General features: G+C 43.9%; 1 protein-coding gene across 1 annotated transcript in view; it reads right to left on the reverse strand.

Annotated features, from left to right (window-relative positions):
- TSPEAR (thrombospondin type laminin G domain and EAR repeats) overlaps positions 1-24976 on the reverse strand; it is a 251202-nt gene that overhangs the window by 63028 nt on the left and 163198 nt on the right. The window contains exon 9 of the mRNA XM_073646543.1: positions 23261-23490. Coding sequence (XP_073502644.1) covers positions 23261-23490 — 230 coding nt within the window. The remainder of the gene's footprint in view (positions 1-23260; positions 23491-24976) is intronic.

Genomic DNA, 24976 nt, shown 5'->3' on the forward strand with positions numbered 1-24976 from the left:
CAGGAGACACTACTGTTTTTCTTTACGGAAAAAACTACCAAAGGCTGAATAATAGAGATTTTTTACTGTGGGATGGCAAAACCACAGTTATTGTTTACTGGGGTATACCACACTTTTTTAAATAGAGATATTTGCGGCTGAACAGTGAGCGACACACTCTAACTGCTTTTTTTTTAGATACCAAAAGCCCAAAACTGGATAGTACAGCGATTTGACCCGTGGAACTGCGAAACCACACTGGGATGTCGGGCCTACACAAGACTATTTTCAACAGATATATTTTTGTGGCACAACAGTCAGGAGACACTACTGTTTTTCTTTACGGAAAAAACTACCAAAAGCTGAATAATAGAGATTTTTTACCATGGGATGGCAAAACCACAGTTATTGTTTACTGGGGTATACCACACTTTTTTAAATAGAGATATTTGCGGCTGAACAGTGAGCGACACACTCAAACTGCTTTTTTTTTAGTTACCAAAGGCCTAAAACTGGATAGTACAGCGATTTGACCCGTGGAACTGCGAAACCACACTGGGATGTCGGGCCTACACAAGACTATTTTCAACAGATATATTTTTGCGTCACAACAGTCAGGAGACACTACTGTTTTTCTTTACGGAAAAAACTACCAAAAGCTGAATAATAGAGATTTTTTACCGTGGGATGGCAAAACCACAGTTATTGTTTACTGGGGTATACCATACTTTTTTAAATAGAGATATTGGCGGCTGAACAGTAAGCGACACACTGAAACTGCTTTTTTGTTTAGATTCCAAAGGCCCAAAACTGGAGAGTACAGCGATTTGACCCGTGGAACTGCGAATCCACACTGGGATGTCGGGCCTACACAAGACTATTTTCAACAGATATATTTTTGTGTCACAACAGTCAGGAGACACTACTGTTTTTCTTTACGGAAAAAACTACCAAAACCTGAATAATAGAGATTTTTTACTGTGGGATGGCAAAACCACAGTTATTGTTTACTGGGGTATACCACATTTTTTTAAATAGAGATATTTGCGGCTGAACAGTGAGCGACACACTCAAACTGCTTTTTTTTTAGATACCAAAAGCCCAAAACTGGATAGTACAGCGATTTGACCCGTGGAACTGCGAAACCACACTGGGATGTCGGGCCTACACAAGACTATTTTCAACAGATATATTTTTGTGTCACAACAGTCAGGAGACACTACTGTTTTTCTTTACGGAAAAAACTACCAAAAGCTGAATAATAGAGATTTTTTACTGTGGGATGGAAAACCACAGTTATTGTTTACTGGGGTATACCACACTTTTTTAAATAGAGATATTTGGGGCTGAACAGTGAGCGACACACTCAAACTGCTTTTTTTCTAGATACCAAAGGCCCAAAACTGGAGAGTACAGCGATTTGACCCGTGGAACTGCGAAACCACACTGGGATGTCGGGCCTACACAAGACTATTTTCAACAGATATATTTTTGTGGCACAACAGTCAGGAGACACTACTGTTTTTATTTACGGAAAAAACTACCAAAAGCTGAATAATAGAGAATTTTTACCGTGGGATGGCAAAACCACAGTTATTGTTTACTGGGGTATACCACACTTTTTTAAATAGAGATATTGGCGGCTGAACAGTGAGCAACACACTCAAACTGCTTTTTTTTTTAGATTCCAAAGGCCCAAAACTGGAGAGTACAGCGATTTGACCCGTGGAACTGCGAATCCACACTGGGATGTCGGGCCTACACAAGACTATTTTCAACAGATATATTTTTGTGTCACAACAGTCAGGAGACACTACTGTTTTTCTTTACGGAAAAAACTACCAAAAGCTGAATAATAGAGATTTTTTACTGTGGGATGGCAAAACCACAGTTATTGTTTACTGGGGTATACCACACTTTTTTAAATAGAGATATTTGTGGCTGAACAGTGAGCGACACACTCAAACTGCTTTTTTTTTAGATACCAAAAGCCCAAAACTGGATAGTACAGCGATTTGACCCATGGAACTGCGAAACCACACTGGGATGTCGGGCCTACACAAGACTATTTTCAACAGATATATTTTTGTGTCACAACAGTCAGGAGACACTACTGTTTTTCTTTACGGAAAAAACTACCAAAAGCTGAATAATAGAGATTTTTTACCGTGGGATGGCAAAACCACAGTTATTGTTTACTGGGGTATACCACACTTTTTTAAATAGAGATATTGGCGGCTGAACAGTGAGCCACACACTCAAACTGCTTTGTTTTTTAGATACCAAAGGCCCAAAACTGGAGAGTACAGCGATTTGACCCGTGGAACTGCGAATCCACACTGAGATGTCAGGCCTACACAAGACTATTTTCAACAGATATATTTTTGTGTCACAACAGTCAGCAGACACTACTGTTTTTCTTTACGGAAAAAACTACCAAAAGCTGAATAATAGAGATTTTTTACTGTGGGATGGCAAAACCACAGTTATTGTTTACTGGGGTATACCACACTTTTTTAAATAGAGATATTTGCAGCTGAACAGTGAGCGACACACTCAAACTGCTTTTTTTTTAGATACCAAAAGCCCAAAACTGGATAGTACAGCGATTTGACCCGTGGAACTGCGAAACCACACTGGGATGTCGGGCCTACACAAGACTATTTTCAACAGATATATTTTTGTGTCACAACAGTCAGGAGACACTACTGTTTTTCTTTACGGAAAAAACTACCAAAAGCTTAATAATAGAGATTTTTTATCGTGGGATGGCAAAACCACAGTTATTGTTTACTGGGGTATACCACACTTTTTTAAATAGAGATATTTGCGGCTGAACAATGAGTGACACACTCAAACTGCTTTTTTTTTAGATATCAAAGGCCCAAAACAGGATAGTACAGCGATTTGACCCGTGGAACTGCGAAACCACACTGGGATGTCGGGCCTACACAAGACTATTTTCAACAGATATATTTTTGTGTCACAACAGTCAGGAGACACTACTGTTTTTCTTTACGGAAAAAACTACCAAAGGCTGAATAATAGAGATTTTTTACTGTGGGATGGCAAAACCACAGTTATTGTTTACTGGGGTATACCACACTTTTTTAAATAGAGATATTTGCGGCTGAACAGTGAGCGACACACTCTAACTGCTTTTTTTTTAGATACCAAAAGCCCAAAACTGGATAGTACAGCGATTTGACCCGTGGAACTGCGAAACCACACTGGGATGTCGGGCCTACACAAGACTATTTTCAACAGATATATTTTTGTGGCACAACAGTCAGGAGACACTACTGTTTTTCTTTAAGGAAAAAACTACCAAAAGCTGAATAATAGAGATTTTTTACCATGGGATGGCAAAACCACAGTTATTGTTTACTGGGGTATACCACACTTTTTTAAATAGAGATATTTGCGGCTGAACAGTGAGCGACACACTCAAACTGCTTTTTTTTTAGTTACCAAAGGCCTAAAACTGGATAGTACAGCGATTTGACCCGTGGAACTGCGAAACCACACTGGGATGTCGGGCCTACACAAGACTATTTTCAACAGATATATTTTTGCGTCACAACAGTCAGGAGACACTACTGTTTTTCTTTACGGAAAAAACTACCAAAAGCTGAATAATAGAGATTTTTTACCGTGGGATGGCAAAACCACAGTTATTGTTTACTGGGGTATACCATACTTTTTTAAATAGAGATATTGGCGGCTGAACAGTGAGCAACACACTCAAACTGCTTTTTTGTTTAGATTCCAAAGGCCCAAAACTGGAGAGTACAGCGATTTGACCCGTGGAACTGCGAATCCACACTGGGATGTCGGGCCTACACAAGACTATTTTCAACAGATATATTTTTGTGTCACAACAGTCAGGAGACACTACTGTTTTTCTTTACGGAAAAAACTACCAAAACCTGAATAATAGAGATTTTTTACTGTGGGATGGCAAAACCACAGTTATTGTTTACTGGGGTATACCACATTTTTTTAAATAGAGATATTTGCGGCTGAACAGTGAGCGACACACTCAAACTGCTTTTTTTTTAGATACCAAAAGCCCAAAACTGGATAGTACAGCGATTTGACCCGTGGAACTGCGAAACCACACTGGGATGTCGGGCCTACACAAGACTATTTTCAACAGATATATTTTTGTGTCACAACAGTCAGGAGACACTACTGTTTTTCTTTACGGAAAAAACTACCAAAAGCTGAATAATAGAGATTTTTTACTGTGGGATGGAAAACCACAGTTATTGTTTACTGGGGTATACCACACTTTTTTAAATAGAGATATTTGCGGCTGAACAGTGAGCGACACACTCAAACTGCTTTTTTTCTAGATACCAAAGGCCCGAAACTGGAGAGTACAGCGATTTGACCCGTGGAACTTCGAAACCACACTGGGATGTCGGGCCTACACTAGACTATTTTCAACAGATATATTTTTGTGTCCCAACAGTCAGGAGACACTACTGTTTTTCTTTACGGAAAAAACTACCAAAGGCTGAATAATAGAGATTTTTTACTGTGGGATGGCAAAACCACAGTTATTGTTTACTGGGGTATACCACACTTTTTTAAATAGAGATATTTGCGGCTGAACAGTGAGCGACACACTCAAACTGCTTTTTTTTTAGATACGAAAAGCCCAAAACTGGATAGTACAGCGATTTGACCCGTGGAACTGCGAAACCACACTGGGATGTCGGGCCTACACAAGACTATTTTCAACAGATATATTTTTGTGTCACAACAGTCATGAGACACTACTGTTTTTCTTTACGGAAAAAACTACCAAAAGCTGAATAATAGAGATTTTTTACCGTGGGATGGCAAAACCACAGTTATTGTTTACTGGGGTATACCACACTTTTTTAAATAGAGATATTTGCGGCTGAACAGTGAGCGACACACTCAAACTGCTTTTTTTTAGATATCAAAGGCCCAAAACTGGATAGTACAGCGATTTGACCCGTGGAACTGCGAAACCACACTGGGATGTCGGGCCTACACAAGACTATTTTCAACATATATATTTTTGTGTCACAACAGTCAGGAGACACTACTGTTTTTCTTTACGGAAAAAACTACCAAAAGCTGAATAATAGAGATTTTTTATCGTGGGATGGCAAAACCACAGTTATTGTTTACTGGGGTATACCACACTTTTTTAAATAGAGATATTTGCGGCTGAACAGTGAGTGACACACTCAAACTGCTTTTTTTTTAGATATCAAAGGCCCAAAACTGGATAGTACAGCGATTTGACCCGTGGAACTGCGAAACCACACTGGGATGTCGGGCCTACACAAGACTATTTTCAACAGATATATTTTTGTGTCACAACAGTCAGGAGACACTACTGTTTTTCTTTACGGAAAAAACTACCAAAGGCTGAATAATAGAGATTTTTTACTGTGGGATGGCAAAACCACAGTTATTGTTTACTGGGGTATACCACACTTTTTTAAATAGAGATATTGGCGGCTGAACAGTGAGCAACACACTCAAACTGCTTTTTTTTTAGTTACCAAAGGCCTAAAACTGGATAGTACAGCGATTTGACCCGTGGAACTGCGAAACCACACTGGGATGTCGGGCCTACACAAGACTATTTTCAACAGATATATTTTTGCGTCACAACAGTCAGGAGACACTACTGTTTTTCTTTACGGAAAAAACTACCAAAAGCTGAATAATAGAGATTTTTTACCGTGGGATGGCAAAACCACAGTTATTGTTTACTGGGGTATACCATACTTTTTTAAATAGAGATATTGGCGGCTGAACAGTGAGCAACACACTCAAACTGCTTTTTTGTTTAGATTCCAAAGGCCCAAAACTGGAGAGTACAGCGATTTGACCCGTGGAACTGCGAATCCACACTGGGATGTCGGGCCTACACAAGACTATTTTCAACAGATATATTTTTGTGTCACAACAGTCAGGAGACACTACTGTTTTTCTTTACGGAAAAAACTACCAAAACCTGAATAATAGAGATTTTTTCCTGTGGGATGGCAAAACCACAGTTATTGTTTACTGGGGTATACCACATTTTTTTAAATAGAGATATTTGCGGCTGAACAGTGAGCGACACACTCAAACTGCTTTTTTTTTAGATACCAAAAGCCCAAAACTGGATAGTACAGCGATTTGACCCGTGGAACTGCGAAACCACACTGGGATGTCGGGCCTACACAAGACTATTTTCAACAGATATATTTTTGTGTCACAACAGTCAGGAGACACTACTGTTTTTCTTTACGGAAAAAACTACCAAAAGCTGAATAATAGAGATTTTTTACTGTGGGATGGAAAACCACAGTTATTGTTTACTGGGGTATACCACACTTTTTTAAATAGAGATATTTGCGGCTGAACAGTGAGCGACACACTCAAACTGCTTTTTTTTTAGATACCAAAAGCCCAAAACTGGATAGTACAGCGATTTGACCCGTGGAACTGCGAAACCACACTGGGATGTCGGGCCTACACAAGACTATTTTCAACAGATATATTTTTGTGTCACAACAGTCAGGAGACACTACTGTTTTTCTTTACGGAAAAAACTACCAAAAGCTGAATAATAGAGATTTTTTACTGTGGGATGGAAAACCACAGTTATTGTTTACTGGGGTATACCACACTTTTTTAAATAGAGATATTTGCGGCTGAACAGTGAGCGACACACTCAAACTGCTTTTTTTTTAGATACCAAAAGCCCAAAACTGGATAGTACAGCGATTTGACCCGTGGAACTGCGAAACCACACTGGGATGTCGGGCCTACACAAGACTATTTTCAACAGATATATTTTTGTGTCACAACAGTCAGGAGACACTACTGTTTTTCTTTACGGAAAAAACTACCAAAAGCTGAATAATAGAGATTTTTTACTGTGGGATGGAAAACCACAGTTATTGTTTACTGGGATATACCACACTTTTTTAAATAGAGATATTTGCGGCTGAACAGTGAGCGACACACTCAAACTGCTTTTTTTCTAGATACCAAAGGCCCAAAACTGGAGAGTACAGCGATTTGACCCATGGAACTGCGAAACCACACTGGGATGTCGGGCCTACACAAGACTATTTTCAACCGATATATTTTTGCGTCACAACAGTCAGGAGACACTACTGTTTTTCTTTACGGAAAAAACTACCAAAAGCTGAATAATAGAGATTTTTTACCGTGGGATGGCAAAACCACAGTTATTGTTTACTGGGGTATACCACACTTTTTTAAATAGAGATATTTGCGGCTGAACAGTGAGCGACACACTCAAACTGCTTTTTTTTTAGATACAAATGGCCCAAAATGGATAATACAGAGGTTCGAACCGTGGAAGTGCAAAACAACACTTCTGTTTCTCTAGCCTACACCAGACTATTTTCAACAGTTATATTTGTGTCTGAAAAATCAGAGACACGCTTTTTTTTAGGGGGGGGGGGGGGCACACCAAAAGGTTAGTAAGACGGGTATTTGTACAGTGTGAAGGAGGAAAAAAAAAGGAGCATTTAGATGAAAAAAAAAGGATTTTTCCTGGCCTCCGACACCTGGTGCTAAGTCCAGCAAATTCAGCAACAGGAGCACACAGGACTGTAATGCAGCGTTTGCTGGTATAACCACTGTGTCTCCTATACAGCCTGCCTGCCTGGTATCTGGGATGGATATTAGTCCTGAAAAGGACTGTTTGTTTGTTCTGGCAGCCTTTACAGACCCTACACTAACTATTTCGCAGTTTACATCTCTCCCTAAATCAGCAGCGCTGTCCCTACACTGTCTAATCCGGAGCGACTGTGTCCAAGATGGCGGCGCCCCGTTTTAAATACTCGAGGTGACGCTGTGCGGCCAGCTAATCACTGTAATGCCCACAACCAACATGGCTGCAGCATTACAGTGACTGGCTAGCAATCCCTGCATGTTCATTGGCTCTGTAAAGAGCGCCAAACATGCAGGGCGGATACCCGAGCTCCCGCCCGAGTAACCCGGAAATGCTCGGTGCTCGCCGAACATCCCAAGTAGCATGATGCTCGGGCGAGTACCGAGCAGTGTCGAGCATGTTCGCTCAACACTAGTAGTTACCAATCCAAATTCTATTCATTTTAATACATTTGCAATTCCAGGCTCCGGGCATAGGCAGAAATGACGCTGCGTCTTGTAAAACTCCAGAGCTCTGGTACTGCATTCCCTTTATTATCACATTTAATGTGCGATCTGTAGTGTGTGTCACCAAATCACAGATCACACAATCTCAATCATCAACTGGTGGTGTATACTGTGTCCAGTGTATCTTATGTGTCCAAGGAAATATCAGACAGGGAAGACTTGTAGGGAGGGGACAATAATCACAACTTGAAAAAATTAATTGCTGTACCTCCCGGATATTAATGGCATATAATTTTAGTAAAGTACTTGAAACCCTGGATGAAGCTACTGCGAAACGTGCATCAGGCAAACGTGCTATGTTTGTGGTCGATATTTACTACTTTGTCTATGTTTACTACTCTGTGACTTCCGCAGCGCTTTACATACATTATCATCGCTGTCCCCATAGGGGCTCACAATCTAGGTTCCCTATCAGTATGTCTTTGTAGTTTGGGAGGAAACCAGAGAACCCGGAGGAAACCCACGCAGACACGGGGAGAACATACAAACTCCTTGCTGATGTTGTCCTTGGTGGGATTTGAACCCAGGACCCCAGCGCTATATATATAAAAACATCTATAATATAACCAGGGATGTGTCCTTCTGTCCGAAGCCTCTATAGACTGAGCGTGCTCAGAATAGCGCCATGACGACAATATGTCCAGGACGAGAAAGAGAGAAAGAAAGAGAAAGACAAATTTGTGAGTACACCCCCATATTAATAGTACACTATACATACAGCGCTCAGCATAAGTGAATACACCCCCTGTATACTCAGTACGTTATACATACAGCGCGCAGCGTTGATTAGTACACCCCCTGTATTCTCAATAAGTTATATATACAGCACTCAGCGTAAATGAGTACACCCCTCTGTTTTCTCAATACGTTATACATACAGCGCTCAGCGTAAGTGAGTACACCCCCTAATATTCTCAGTACTTTATATATACACCCTGTATTCTCAATACGTTACTTATACAGCGCTCAGCGTAAGTGAGTACACCCCCTGTATTCTCAGTACATTATACATACAGCCTTCAGTGTAAATGAGTACACCCCTCTGTATTCTCAGTATGTTATACATACAGCGTTCAGCGTGAGCACACTCCCTGTATTCTCAGTATGTTATATATACAGCGCTCAGCGTGAGTACACTCTCCTGTATTCTCAGTACATTATACATACAGCTCTCAGAGTAAGTGAGTACACCCCACTGTATTCTCATCAAGTTATACATACAGCGCTCAGCATGAGTACACCCCCCTGTATTCTCAGTGCTTTATACATACAGCGCTCTGCATAAGTGAGTACACCCCCTTTATTCTCAGTACATTATACATACAGTGCTCAGCGTAAGTGAGTACACCCCCTGAAGTTTTCAGTATGTTATATATACAGCGCTTAGCGTAAATGAGCACACCCCTCTCTATTCTCAGTACGTTATACATACAGCGCTCAGCGTAAGTGAGTACACCCCCCCTGTATTCTCTGTATGCTATATATACAGTGCTCAGCGTAAATGACCACACCCTTCTGTATTCTCAGTACGTTATACATACAGCGCTCAGCGTGAGTACAAGCCCTGTATTCTCTGTACGCTATATATAAAGTGCTCAGCGTAAGTGAGTACACCCCCCTGTGTTCTCAGTATGTTATATATACAGTGCTCAGCATAAGTGAGTACACCCCCTGTATTCTCTGTATGCTGTATATACAGTGCTCAGTGTAAGTGAGTACACCCCCCTGTATTCTCAGTACGTTATACATACAGCGCTCAGCGCAAATGAGTACAACCCCCTGTATTCTCAATACGTTATATACAGCGCTCACCGTAAGTGAGTACACCCCCTGTATTCTCAATACGTTATACATACAGTGCTCAGCGTAAGTGAGTACACCCCCTGTATTCTCAGTACATTATATATATAGCACTCAGCGTAAGTGAGTACACCCCCTGTATTCTCTGTATGCTATATATACAGTGCTCAGTGTGAGTACACCCCCCTGTATTCTCAGTATGTTATACAGTACAGACCAAAAGTTTGGACACACCTTCTCATTTAAAGATTTTTCTGTATTTTCATAACTATGAAAATTGTACATTCACACTGAAGGCATCAAAACTATGAATTAACACATGTGGAATTATATACTTAACAAAAAAGTGTGAAACAATTGAAAATATGTCTTATATTCTAGGTTCTTCAAAGTAGCCACCTTTTGCTTTGATGACTGCTTTGCACACTCTTGGCATTCTCTTGATGAGCTTCAAGTGGTAGTCACCGGAAATGGTTTTCACTTCACAGGTGTGCCCTGTCAGGTTTAATAAGTGGGATTTCTTGCCTTATAAATGGGGTTGGGACCATCAGTTGTGTTGTGCAGAAGTCAGGTGGATACACAGCTGATAGTCCTACTGTTAGAATTTGTATTATAGCAAGGAAAAAGCAGCTAAGTATAGAAAAACGAGTGGCCATCATTACATTAAGAAATGAAGTATGTTATACAGGGTGGTCCAAAAGTAGGTGGACAGAAAGTGTAATTGAATGTTCCTGTGCTGAGATAATCTTATAAATGTGCCCCTGCTGTGTACTGTGTAATGGCTGTGTCTGACTGTACAGGAACATGGTCTGATCTGATGATACCACATCTCATGGGCAGGGGGGAAGCAAAGAGTATACAGACATTACAGCAGGGGATCACAGATGATTCTTTTTGTGTGGTAAAACATTTCTCTGCCTGTTTTTAAACAATGTTTTTCTTCAAAGAAAGAACCAGCTGTGATCCCGTGCTGTCCTGTTTGTATAGTCTTTTGCTTCCCCCCTGCCCATGAGATGTGGTATGATCAGACCATGTTCCTGTATGGTCAGACACAGCCATTACACAACACCTAAGCTTGGAAAAAATTCCAAATATCACTTGCAAATATAAAATACCAATTCTTTATTAACAAATAACAAATAGTGATTAAAAAGTCATCAGCAAATAATCCCAAAAAATTTTTTTAAAAATGTTTTCAAGAGGAAAGAGGATGAAACAAAGAATCAAGCACACAGGGACAGAATTAATATCAGTTTTTTAGTTGTAGTAGGTGGTGACAATGAAAGCTCCCATGCTAACTAATGGAGCTGGCCATATAGAAAAAACCACAGATGTCCACAAATCAACTCAGAAAATATGGATCACAAAAGATTTTTGGCTGGTATGGAGAGAATGACAAAAAAGTGTTTGCATTATTAAAGGCACCAACCTAAATCATTAAGCTTACCCATCAGGAGTGTAGCTGAGTTCTGTCCCGTGCCACCAGTGACGCCCCGACGCACGTTTCGCACACCTAGTGCTTTCTCAAGGGGACGCACTCCCCTTGACAAAGCGCTAGGTGTGCGAAACGTGCATCGGGGCGTCACTGGTGGCACGGTGTTATGTGCTATGATTGGGGACCCACTGCATATTTTTGTCTATTTTGATCAGATGGGGAGATATCATATACTCTTTCTCTAGCCAGCATGCATTATTTATGCTTTTGGAGTAGTGTTTTGTACAGCCATTACACAGTACACAGCAGGGGAACATTCATAATATTATCTCAGCACAGGAACATTCTATTACACTTGCTGTCCACCTACTTTTGGACCACCCTGTATATACAGCGCCCAGTGTAAGTGAGTATACACCCTGTATTCTCAGTATGTTATATGTACATGCCCAGCGTAAGTGAGTACACCCCCTGTATTCTCAGTACGTTATATATACAACGCCCAGCGTAAGTGAGTACACCCCCTGTATTTTCAGTACGTTATATATACAGCGCTCAGCGTAAGTGAATGCCCCCCCCCTGTATTCTCAGTACATCTTATATATGCTGGACGCGTACTTCTGTCCGAAGCCGGGATGGGTGGCTCCTGCGCAGTGAGGCGCCGGAGTCAGCACATGTGCAAACCACACTACAGCGCTATATTATTGAAGACACTGTATATGCGAATTCGCAGACAATGTCTTTAAAAAATGGCACAGGATAGATCTTAACTGTGATGTAGCCTGTCCGGCTTGGGACAAAAGTCTGCAGTTGCTTCATGTGACTGTGAATTCTGACAATGTATGGTGCACATGTAAGGGGGAAGACGGGGGTGTAAGTACTTTCAGAGCAAGGGATCCGGAACTGCCGGGTTCGTACCTCTTGTTGCAGGGGGAAGACAGACTGCAAGCAGAGGAGTCATGTGACAGGGAAGCAGGGGGGGTGTCAAGAGAGAGAGCTGGGAGGTCAGGTGACAGAGGAAATCCTGGTGTGACGAGAGAGAGGGAGAGACGAGGACGTTTGCGTGGGAAAGCGCAACTGGGTCCTGCGGAGCAGAGCCGTGTGAGAGGGTCCAGGCTCCTGGCTACAGGACTTGGAGCAAGGGATCCGAGTGCAGTGGACCGGAGGAGTCAAGCTGACTGTAGGGAGAAGAGACGCAGGGTCCGTGGAGCTGAGCATGTGAGGTGCACTGTTATGGACTAGGGGCTCAGCAGGTAAAACCGGAGACCGCCCGCTGCCGCCAGAAGAAGGAGCATTGTTTGGGCGGGGAAGCCTGAAGACAGCGTCACCAGCACCAGCTGGCAACTGCCTTGTAGAGGATACAAGTCAGCTAAGTGAAAAAACTGTTGTTTGTTACAGGTTTGACTCTGCTACATCTAGTTAAACTGAAAACTGTCAGTTATAGACTAATACCTGCTATTTCCCCATATTTTCCCCTGTTACTCCCTGCGTGGAGATTCATCTTGTTATCATAAACTTTCCCTGTTTATTAACCCTGTATTGGCTGCTCAGTGCTTCTGTGTCACTGCATCTAAAGTACCTGTGTTACATTTGGCGTAGCCGGCAGGATGCAGTCGTTAGACACAGACACTGCAGAGCGGTCCATCCTGGGAGCCCCTAAATCTAGCTTGCCGCTGGGGGCCATGCTCAGCAATCTCCCAAAGTTCACCGGGGACAATATGATGCTGTGGGACTGGATTGAGCGAGCTAGGAGTATGTTACGTATGCACCCGATGACCCCAGCTATGCAAGCCAAAATAGCCTTACTGGCCCTGGACGGCGAGGCCCGACAGTCCGTGATGTACCACCGTCCCCATCAACGAGATACTGTAGAAAAAGTGGTGCGGATACTGGAGGAAATGCATGGGGATCCCACCAATGTAGGAGAGCTGAGGATACGACTGTTTCACCAAGTGCAGCAGGAGGGGGAGACTGTGACGCAGTATGTTAATGCCTTACAGAGGGTGCATGCCTATATCACTAGAAAATCTGACATGGGGAATTTGGGAATGGGCCCCCCTGACGTGATCTTAAGGGACCAGTTTGTGGCAGGCCTCAGGGATGTGCAGCTGAAGCAGGCCTTGCGGGAGCGCCTGCACGCCAACCCACGTATGACTTTTCTAGAAGAGGGGCGGAGGCACGTGTGAGAGAGCAGGAGATGGGGGTGACGGCCCTGGCAGGGGTGGTCCAGATTAATGAGGTACCCACCCCGCCTGCAGCTGAACCGGAATGGGCTCGAGGGATGCGGAAGGAGATACAGGAGATGCGGGATGAATGGTCCAGTCTCAAGAAGACCCCAGCCCCGACACCAGAGATACCCAGATCGATTGCCCCAGTTATGGAAAGAATTGAATTCAGGACCCCCCCTGCAGGAGAGTTCCATAGAGGAGGGAGGCAGCCCTACACAGACAGAGACACGACCTGCTGGAAGTGTGGAGGCACAGGACATTACGCCAGGGGCTGTGCTAGCCGAGGGCGGCCCCTGTCGTGACAGCCGTTAAACTAGCGGGCTCCGTGTTCGGGGGACACAGCACTGAGCCTGAGGAAGGGGAAAGAAAAAGAGGAAGTCCCAAGTACCTGGTTTCCACCAGCCCGACTGTCTGGCCCGAAATAAGCGGTCGGGCTGTTCACTACCTGGTTGACACGGTATCCCAGGTGACTACGATGACAGAAGCCTACTTTCAACAGCGATTTCCAGAGATAGCGCCGCCTGAATGGGGACCAGTAATTAGACTCGGCAGCTAATCAATTACCCATCCCGGTCGCAGGGGTGGTGTGGATGAAGATACGAGTGTGTGGAAAAGATGTGGGAAAAAAAGGAGTCGTCCTGGTCGCAGGGGGAACCGGAAGTGGACCCCCGGTGACCCTCGGAATGAATGTGCTGAAAGAGATCGGGCAAATCCTGCTTAGTGAACCGAAGGAGATTCCGCTAGACCAGTGGGACCTGCGAACTCCCCAAAGGAGGGTCTTTCAACAACTAATCTGAGCTGCCAGGCTCAGGAGACGTCGAGTGAAGGGAAGATCCTGGGGAAAATAATAGTGCCAGGAGCTACGGCGCTCACCTTACCGCCTGGACAAACTGTACTCACATTACCTGCATGGGCCTGCACACCTCTTGAGGGGGTCGAAGTTCAGATAGAACCAACATCGATGGACAAAGTACCCCCCGGACTCTTGGTGGCTCGGACACTGGCCACCTTCCAGGGTGGCAATGTTATAGTGCGGTGTGTTAATCTGGGCGAAGATGATCTCACACTCCCTCCCAGGGCAGAAATAGCCCAGATTCTGGAAATCCCAGAGAAGTTAGTGCGACCTGATGTGGTGCAGCTGTCCACTGTACGAGGAGACCCCTGGACTCTGGCGGTCACCGTGCCGCCGGAACCCCACCGGGCCAGTGCGAAGGGGGGACGAAGAATCCTAGAACAAATGTGGGCTGAATTGACGGGACTTACACCTCGACAGGTGCAGCAGGTTGAGGATGTGCTGGAGCGGTACCAGGAAGTCTTTGCTCGCCATGAGGATGATTTTGGTTGCACCGAAGCCATTACCCACGAGATTCCTACTGGGAGCGCTGCCCCAGTGCGGGAGAGATACTGGCAGATACCTCCCCAAATGTATAAAGAGGTTTAGGAGATGCTAGCCCATATGTTACAGAATGGTGTGATACGGGAGAGTCAGAGTCCATGGGCAGCCCCGATTGTCCTGGTCCGGAAGAAAGATGGGACCCTGCGGTTCTGTGTGGACTATAGACGACTGAATGCCAGTACAGTACGGGACTCTTACCCACTACCCCAAATCGAAGAGTCCCTGTCGGCCTTAGGGAAGGCAAGATACTTCTCCTCCTTGGATCTGGCCAGTGGGTACTGGCAGGTGCCCGTGGCCGAGCATGACCGTGCGAAGACGGCGTTCATATTACCCATGGGACAGTTCGAGTTCAATCGGATGCCCTTCGGCCTGACTAACGCCCCTGGGACGTTCCAGCGTCTGATGGAGAGGTGCCTGGGTGATTTGAACTTCGAGGCGACACTGATTTACCTTGACGACATAATTGTCTATGCCGCCACCTTCGAGGAGCACCTCCAGGGACTGGAGCAAGTACTGCGTCGCCTACAGAGTCATGGCCTAAAGGTGAAGCCTCAGAATTGCCACCTGTTCCGCAAACAGATCGAATATTTCGGTCATACTGTGTCCGGTGAAGGAGTCAGGCCCACCTAGGAAAAGGTGGCCGCCGTATAAGAGTGGCCTACCCCGAAGACAGTGAAGGACGTTCGGGCCTTCCTGGGACTTGCCGGGTACTACCGAAGATTTGTGAAGAACTTCACCCGCATAGCCAACCCATTGCTGGAGCTACTTAAGGGAGTGCTGGCGGGCTCCAAGAATCAGGCGATTCGGTGGGGAAGCAGCCAGGAAGAGGCCTTCCGTGCCCTAAAAATGGCCCTGACTGAGGCCCCAATACTTGCCTATGCGGATTTCTCCCAAGCCTTCATACTCCACACTGATGAGAGCCTACATGGTCTGGGAGCCGTGTTATCCCAAGTACAGGAGGAGAGAGAGCACGTGATTGCGTACACCAGCCGCTCCCTTCACGACTCCGAGAGGAACCCAGATAATTACAGCTCTTTCAAATTAGAGTTGCTGGCTCTGCTTTGGGCAATGACCGAGAAGTTTGCGGAGTATTTGTCTTGGTCTGAAGTACTGGTGAGAACAGATAACAACCCGCTAGCCCACATGGAGAATGCGAAATTGGGGGCCCTGGAGCAGCGGTGGGTGGCCCGCATGGCCAGGTACCTGTATAAGATCGCCTGCCGGCCTAAGGCAGAGAATACTCACGCCGACGCCCTCTCCAGAGTTACATATGAACGGCCTGATCACGACCGCGATGAAGATTTGGAGGCGGTTGAGACCCCTAGCTTCCGAAGTTTCATGGGACCGCTGGCTGCGGCGCAGGGACATATCGGAGAGACGTCGGAAGAACAAGTGCTAGGATGACTGGATCCGACTTCAACAGACTGACAGAGAAGTTGCTCGATTACGTCAATGGGTGGCTTTGCGGCAAGTCCCCAGTCGAGAAGAGAGGAGTACCCTGTCCTCGGGAGCACTGAAAATGCTGGGACAATGGGAGAGACTGTGTTTGCGAGACAGGCTGCTGTACCGACGGGTGCAGCTACTGCGAGAGTTCGGGACCACCTGGCAAGTGGTGATCCCAGAGAAGTTGGTCGGAGTAATGGCTAAGGAGGCTCATGAACGAGGGGCTCACTTCGGACCAGAGAAGACGTTTCAGTGGTTGCAGAGGCTGGTGTATCATCCCCGACTGCGAGCAACAATAGAAGACACTTGTCGAAGATGTCGGGGCTGTGAGCTGGTAAAGCCCCCGGAGCAGCGGGTCCCCATACAAACTATTGTGACTTCTGCCCCCTTGGAGGTGCTGATGATCGACTATTTGACTGTTGGACAGGCGCATCTCGGGTATGAACATTGCCTGGTAATGACAGACGACTTCACCAAGTTTGCGGTAGTGACCCCGACCAGAGACCAGACTGCCGAGTCAGCTGCGCAGGCCATCTGCCGAGACTTCATTCGGGTGTACGGCTGCCCAAAGAGGATTCATTCCGATCAAGGCGCCTGCTTCCAAGGCCGGGTGATGGAAGAGCTGCACCGGTTGTACAAGATTGAGAAGTCACGGACTACTCCTTACCACCCTCAAGGAAATGGGGCCTGTGAACGCTTTAATCGGACATTGATCCAAATGCTCCGCACGTTGGAGGAAGATCGGAAGGTACAATGGCGTGAGTTTGTGGCCGAGCTGGTGTGGGTCTACAACAACCGAGTGAATAGTACGACGGGGTTCACTCCTTATACCTTGCTGTTCGGGCGAAAGGGGCGAGAGATCACCGAGTTAGAGCTGGACCCCGAGGAGGACTACCCACGGACAGGGGTGTCTTCCTGGGTCCGAGAACATCGGCATCGACTGCAGACCCTCCGACGGTTGGTACAACAAAAGTTTCAGGAGCTCAAACATCATGAGACATTGCCTCTTCGAGGGACAGCTCTGAGGCCCGGGGAGCGGGTGTTGGTTCGGGACAGGCAGCCCCGGGGCTAATTGAGTAGGCGGTGGGAACGGACCCCGCACCGATTGTAGCGCAGGATTGGCGCTGAAGGACCTGTGTATGAAGTTCAACCCGAGGGGGCTGAAGGAGCCCCTACCAGAGTGGTTCATCGTAGTATGCTGCGACCCTGTCTGTCTAAAGATGACGAAGATGGAGAAGAATCACCTGCTTCTAGAGAGGGACCTGTCACAGTTGCCCCAAGCCACGATGTGGACGAAGGAGAGTTGTTGATTCTACCTCCGAGCCCCAGCACTCGATTACCTGCAGTCCCCAGTGCAGGCGGCGAGGGAACAACATCGGTTGAAGCCACCGGGCAGGCGGAGATAGGAAATCCGAGTGACCCTGCACCCCCCATCAGTCAAACTGAGTTACGTCAGTCAGAACGGACAACAGCAGGAGTGCCTCCTCAACGTTACGAACAAGATCAATTCATATGGTACCGTATCATCCAGGAAGTCCAAGAATGTGAATGTTTGATGAAGGAATTCTCGCCCGTGGAATGACGAGTTAAAGGAGAGCGGGAGTGTAAGGGGGAAGACCGGGCTGTAAGTTCTTTCAGAGCAAGGGATCCGGAACTGCCGGGGCTGTACCTCTTGTTGCAGGGGGAAGACAGACTGCAAAGAGAGGAGTCATGTGACAGGGAACAGGGGGTGTGTCGAGAGAGAGAGCTGGGAGGTCAGGTGACAGAGGAACTCCTGGTGTGACAAGAGAGAGGGAGAGACGAGGACGTTTGAGCGGGAAAGCGCAGCTGGGTCCTGCGGAGCAGAGCCGTGTGAGAGGGTCCAGGCTCCTGGCTACAGGACTTGGAGCAAGGGATCCGAGTGCAATGGACCAGAGGAGTCAAGCTGACTGTAGGGAGAAGAGACGCAGGGTCCGTGGAGCTGAGCATGTGAGGTGCACTGTTATGGACTAGGGGCTCAGCAGGTAAAACCGGAGACCGCCCGCTGCCGCCAGAAGACGGAGCATTTTTTGGGCGGGGAAGCCTGAAGACAGCGTCACCAGCACCAGCTGGCAACTGCCTTGTAGAGGATACAAGTCAGCTAAGTGAAAAAACTGTTGTTTGTTACCGGTTTGACTCTGCTACATCTAGTTAAACTGAAAACTGTCAGTTACAGACTAATACCTGCTATTTCCCCATATTTTCCCCTGTTACTCCCTGCGTGGAGATTCATCTTGTTATCATAAACTTTCCCTGTTTATTAACCCTGTATTGGCTGCTCTGTGCTTCTGTGTCACTGCATCTAAAGTACCTGTGCTACACACACACTGTCACAAATCCCTGGTATTGCCGTGTTAGCGGTCAGTCGCGTGACCGCATGTATGTAATTTGCTTCTCAATAGAAGTCAATTGAAAGAAGCCAGATGAGATCCAATGATGCAAATAGCATACATGTGGTCAAGAGACCACCCAAACACATTGGCAACACTGGGGAATCATGACAATGTGCACACACACTTTGTCAAGATTCAGCAATTAAGTGACTGCAGACTATTGTCCCAAACCTGGACAATCCCTCTAAGGCAGCAGTGCTGAGGTCACAACTCTACCTAAACAATGGTGTCTCCAAGGCCCAAAGATCTCTTGGATAGTAAAATTATATCAACACAGCAATTGTTGAAGGGATCTGACACAAATTTACATAAAGACACAAGTGCTGTGAAGGGGTTGTCCCAAGTTAGCAAGTTATCCCCTACTGGCCATCCCATAAATGGAGTGGATGTGGTTTATGCAGGGCAATTTCTGCATTCAAACAGGGCACTTTAGATCACCACTCTTGGAATCAGTAAGGGTGATAGTGGTATCACCCCCAGTGATCAGCAAGTTACTGGGTAACTGGGACACCCATTTGACCACTGCCACTGGTTGTGTTATGAAAAGATATATTACTAGAAGAACTGTCCAAATGGAAGATTAATAAGAGAGCTTTAAAGCACCACTGCCGCATTTTTATAATTTCACTACCAGAGTGGTATTATTAATGTATGTTACCTGGCCTTCATAATATACTTACCAGTTGCTGCCTTCTGCAGTTCTCTGCTTAACACCAGTCGGTTTTCTGCTAGTTATGACCTGCCAGATCGCTCCAGTGTTTTCTGGGCAAGCCAGAGGTCACTTTTCAATATAAGTCTATGATAGCCACAATGAGGCTTTCATAGACGTCCATTAAGAGCTTGTATCGTTAGCTCTGACTTCTAGTCAGTCAACGGCTTCAGTCACAAGATGGCAGAACTTGACCAGAGTGGCATCGAGAAGAGCAGAAGACAGCGGCTGGTAAGTATTTTACTAGGGACAGGGAACAGATATTAGTGATAACACTCCAGCAGTGACATTTTTTAAAAAAACGCAATTTTTTGGCATCTTAACATGGAGCAATATATTGCGAGACTGTGGTAATCACCTTCCAGTATTCTCTTGAGTTCGGAGCACCGGACCCTTCTCTTTTAGGTTTAAGTACATTGTGTAGTACTGACTCACAGAGAAAAACTGATTCATGAGCAGGAAATTAAAAATGTAGGATTAGATAGCCTCTTGGTTGTCTGCAATTATTCACTATTAAAATCACCATAATAGTAACGGTTTTTAATTTTTAACTAAACTTTTTATTTTTTACTTTGTTTTCACCATAATTTAGAATATTACTATATCCTATCCTCACATGGAAATATATTACGTGAAAAATTATTTTGTCATATACAATCAATTTCCATTTTTAAAAAAATAGCAAGCACATTATTCACCTGTAGGTGCCAATTGCGGACGGCTAGTATTTAGTCCTCCATTGTGAATGGCCCATAGTAGCAATAGACATTTCTTATACAGAATTGCACCATTTTGTATATTTTCTGAACTGGCAAACTATTTTGTAAAAAAAAGTCTTGCCTAGCAATAGCTACTTCCATTGATTTTGGTATGAACTCAATTTGATAGTAAAAAGCACTAGAGTATAAAGTTTAAATGGATTTAATGGCAATAGACACATTATCCACCTGCTATATCCAAAATTAGAATCATCAATACATTTGTTCCACAAGTGACATTTGTTCCACAAGTATATTCTTGCAGTTTTCTATTTTGTTTCAGGACATGTCGGAAAAAATGCTTTTAACAAGTCAACAAGAATCAGATTACCAGGAAAAATAGAAGAACAATTTTCTACCTCTTAACTATGACCCGCATTCTGCCCCTCTCAAAGTCTGCACAAAGTAAGCAAAGCAGCTACAAATAGCACAGCATGTCAACAACTCCTAGGAGAATGGTAGCAGGAGAACGTGACATCCATGACCGCTCTGAGAATGCTGACATTTACTTCCCATTTACATCTGATTTACTAAGGCTAGTGCAATGGAAATGGGGGTGAGTTAACCTTTAAGTGTATACAAGTCTTTGTTGGGAACATGGAAATGTTTAACTCCGTCTTACAATATTGTAAATATATAAAGGAAGCCATTTAATGGGACGCAATAAAATCTGAGAAATAAAATAGCTCTCTCCTATTTATCCAGATGTGTTTGTGACATAAAGAAGACTTGATTTTCTTTTTCAGACACCTCAAATTCAAATCTACTTGAATGAAGCTGAATGAATTACATGGATTTATCTCCTTGGCGCTGTTATCTCTCGGCTCGCATTTGCTTTCATCTAGGCTTTCTGCCAAGAGATGGATGAAGCTAGAGCCAACTTTTTGAAAGAAAAAAGGGGATTTAGATAAGCTATAACAGAACTCACACAGGTACAGAGACGAATCCAAAAGATTGTTAATATTTTCTGAATATATAAATCCATATACAACCCCTGGCAAAAATTATGGAATCACTGGGCTCGGAGGATGTTCATTCAGTTGTTTAATGTTGTTGAAAAAAAGCAGATCACAGACATGGCACAAAGCTAAAGTCATTTCAAATGGCAACTTTAGGGCTTTAAGAAACACTAAAAGAAATCCTCTCCTTTGTTTCAATTGACATCTCTCATGTTGGAGCTATGATTCATGTCAGTCCATTTGGTGCAACAGCTCTCCAAGGTGTGATCACTCCTTTTTAGATGCAGACTAACGAGCAGATCTAATTTGATGCAGGTGTTAGTTTTGGAAATGAAAATTTACAGGGTGATTCCATAATTTTTTCCTCAGAATTGAGTGATTCCATAATTTTTTCCCTCTGCTTGGTGTGAAAAAAATTACCCTTACTGAGTAACACATTTTTTTTCTTGATTTCTTTTAGTGTTTCTTAAAGCCATAAAGTTGCCATTTGAAATTACTTTAGTTTTGTGTCATGTCTGTGATCTGCTTTTTTTCAACAACATTAAACAACTGAATGAACATCCTCCGAGCCCGGTGATTCCATAATTTTTGCCAGGGGTTGTATAATCATTATTTAAAAGAAAACTGTCAGTAGATTCATGTTACCCTAACCAGGCGTGGTGATGAATGTCTGCTGGACCGCTCTCGCTGGAAGCAATCATCAGAAAATTACCTATTTGTTAAATTAGTTTGTTATATTAAATGAATTTTGTTTTTACATTTGCCAGTGTTTTTTTCCATATCACAATCTGTATTTAAAATAAAGAATAGAAATTTGCAATCTTCACATTGGCCACCAAGGTTATTCTAGACTCTAACTTCCTGTTGTTTCAGGAAACAACATATGTACAATAAACAGTCTCATACCCTATCTTTTGTATTAAAAAAATTCTAGATGTGGGGAGCACAGAGCACAATAGGGTGATACCCCATGGAGGGAGAGTAGGTAAGTGTTTGGTCATCTGATGGAGGTGTGACAGGCACAACTCCTATGTAGGCATGAAGAAAAACAGCTGGTGGATAAATCTTCCAGGAAATATTGGATCCAGTTGAAAAAAGCATGTTAGTTGGGCTGCACGCCTGAAGTAAACCGATTCTTCAGCAATGATGATATTACGCTTTTTTTATTCACAAAGTGTTTCAAAGCCGTACTGACTTTTTTATCACGTGGAAAAAAAAATGAAAGACGTGCAGCCTACCTATTGTGTTTTATCCAACTAGATCCAATCTTTTGTATTGAAACATCTAATGAGCATGTGCAACAGTCATTGTGAAGGGAGTGGAGACAGTGCCAGCTCTGTTAACAGATATGTATAGAGGTGTTATCTGTCATTGTAACCCTGCCTCTGCTGATAAGGAGCATGCTGAAAACTCTTCCTGAATGGACAGGAAGTATGAGTCTCAAAAAGCCCCAGTGGCCACTGTGAAAATTGCAAGATTACTCTTTTTTTTTTTTTTTATCTTTTATAAACATTGTGATGTGGAAAAAAATAATGCCATTTAAAAAAATAAATAATAATACACATAACACAAAAAACCTGATATAAATAGTAGGTCACTTTCTGATGATGGCTTCCCTTTAAGTGACAGCTTTCTCCTATGCACAAAAAGGGTAAGACCTGTCAATCAAGCTGAGCAGAGAGAATCTGGAGGATAGTCAACAAGTGAACACATCTATTGTGCCATTTTTTTTTCTAAAACCATGTTCTCTCTAATGTTATAACGTTTCAGAGAAAAAAGTATTTATCTATATTGAAGATCTTGTTGGACTTTATGCCCCGTGTGGTTATGGCTGCATGAATCTGCTGTCAGGTTTCCTTTAAGTGTATGTTTTACATTATAGTATGCTTTTATGTTTCCATCAGGTATTTAGTTATGAATATTTTTTAAAATGTTGGACAGACACTTACCATTATGGACTGAAAAGGTCTGAAAGTGCCCCCCAGCCAGATGTAGATATGAGATTGGATGTTGGTGGATGTGCCATTAAAGGTGTTTGCTACAACCAAGAATGAGTAGGGTCCAATACTGAAAAATTCCCAGTCATAAGCACCTGAGGTAGGGATGGTCTGATTAATCTCAAATAGCCCATTGCTTGAGTTCCACTTATAAATAACACTGTTGATATTGTGGTTGTTGCCTATTATAATAGAAACAGTAACAAAATAGATTGTTATAATAGCAAAACTGAAGGCTCTGTTCTACCTGGAAAGAATGAAGGTGTTAAAACACGAAGAAACTCAGGTAAAAAAAAATTATGGTTAAAAGGAAATTAATTCTTATGCATTAGGTTGTAGACTGATATCAGTCTAGTGGTAAAACCTTTTTCATATATGTTACCCATCCTGGTATATATGTCTCCTATCCTGAGCCCATCCTGGTATATATGTCCCCCATCCTGGGATATATGTCCCCCATCCTGGGCCCCTTCCTGGTATATATGTCCCCATTCTGGGCACTTTCCTGTTATGTCCCCATCCTGGTATACATGTCCCCATCCTGGTATATATGTCCCCCATCCTGGTATATATGTTCCCTATCCTGAGCACTTTCCTGATATATATGTCCCCCATCCTGGGTTCATCCTAGTATATATGTCCCCCATCCTGGGCCCATCCTAGAATATATGTCCCCCGTCCTGGGCCCATCCTAGTATATATGTGCCCCATCCTGGGCCCATCCTAGAATATATGTCCCCCATCCTGGGCCCATCCTAGTATATATGTCCCCCGTTCTACCGCTGTTCTTTAATGCATCAAAAAAATAAACAATTCTACTCACCTACCATCTACCATCGTCGCTTGGTGTCCTCTTCTGTAGCCAGCAGATGACTTCAATGTGCAAACAATGGGCAGCGCATGACGACACTGCCATACGCCCCGAGTCACGGGCACATCCACGTCAGCTGCAGGCCTCTGATTGGTTGGCAGCTTGCATTACAGCGCAAGGAGCCGGCGTGTTTCTGCTCCGCAATTTAGCTGAATGTGTGTCCTCGGATGCACATCCAGCTGAAATAGGTGCCGGAGTCGGCAGCCCACCTCTTGCATGGGCCCAGTCGTGGTCGCACCCTCTGCAACCACGATCATTATGCCTCTGTTTCCTGGGGAAAATAACTTTATACACAACTTTATGCATTGCTGGAAAGAATTGGAGACTGTGTGATTGAGCGCTAACATCATATAGTGTGACCTATCAAAAGTTCAGTAACGTACTATATTCCTACTATTTTAAGTATACTATACAGCTATAACAAACTAATGACAAGGACACATTATCTACTGGATCATTATAATTATGGCTCACCAAAGAAGAGGTGATGAAATAGTTCAAATCTATTTAAATTGAAGGAATTGAGGATCAGAAATAGAGATTTTTAGAAACTCGTATTTTTACAGATGGATACTTTTTGTGAGATAGAAGTAACAACTATGTCACATGAGTTGTGCAAGTGTTTTTTCTGTTTTATTGGCCAGACAAAAACTATACAAACATTTACAGTTATGTTACTTTATTAAAAAATTGTATTTCTAAAATGTAATTTAGAAAGTCGTTGTAACATTTTGCCAATGTGGCCAACCTTTAAGGTTTGGAGAAATTTAAATGTATCACTTGGGAATAACATTTGT

This window comes from Phyllobates terribilis, unplaced genomic scaffold, assembly GCF_046119375.1.
Source record: "Phyllobates terribilis strain yellow unplaced genomic scaffold, ASM4611937v1 Scaffold_9__5_contigs__length_417890890, whole genome shotgun sequence".
NCBI classification, from domain to species: Eukaryota; Metazoa; Chordata; class Amphibia; order Anura; family Dendrobatidae; genus Phyllobates; species Phyllobates terribilis.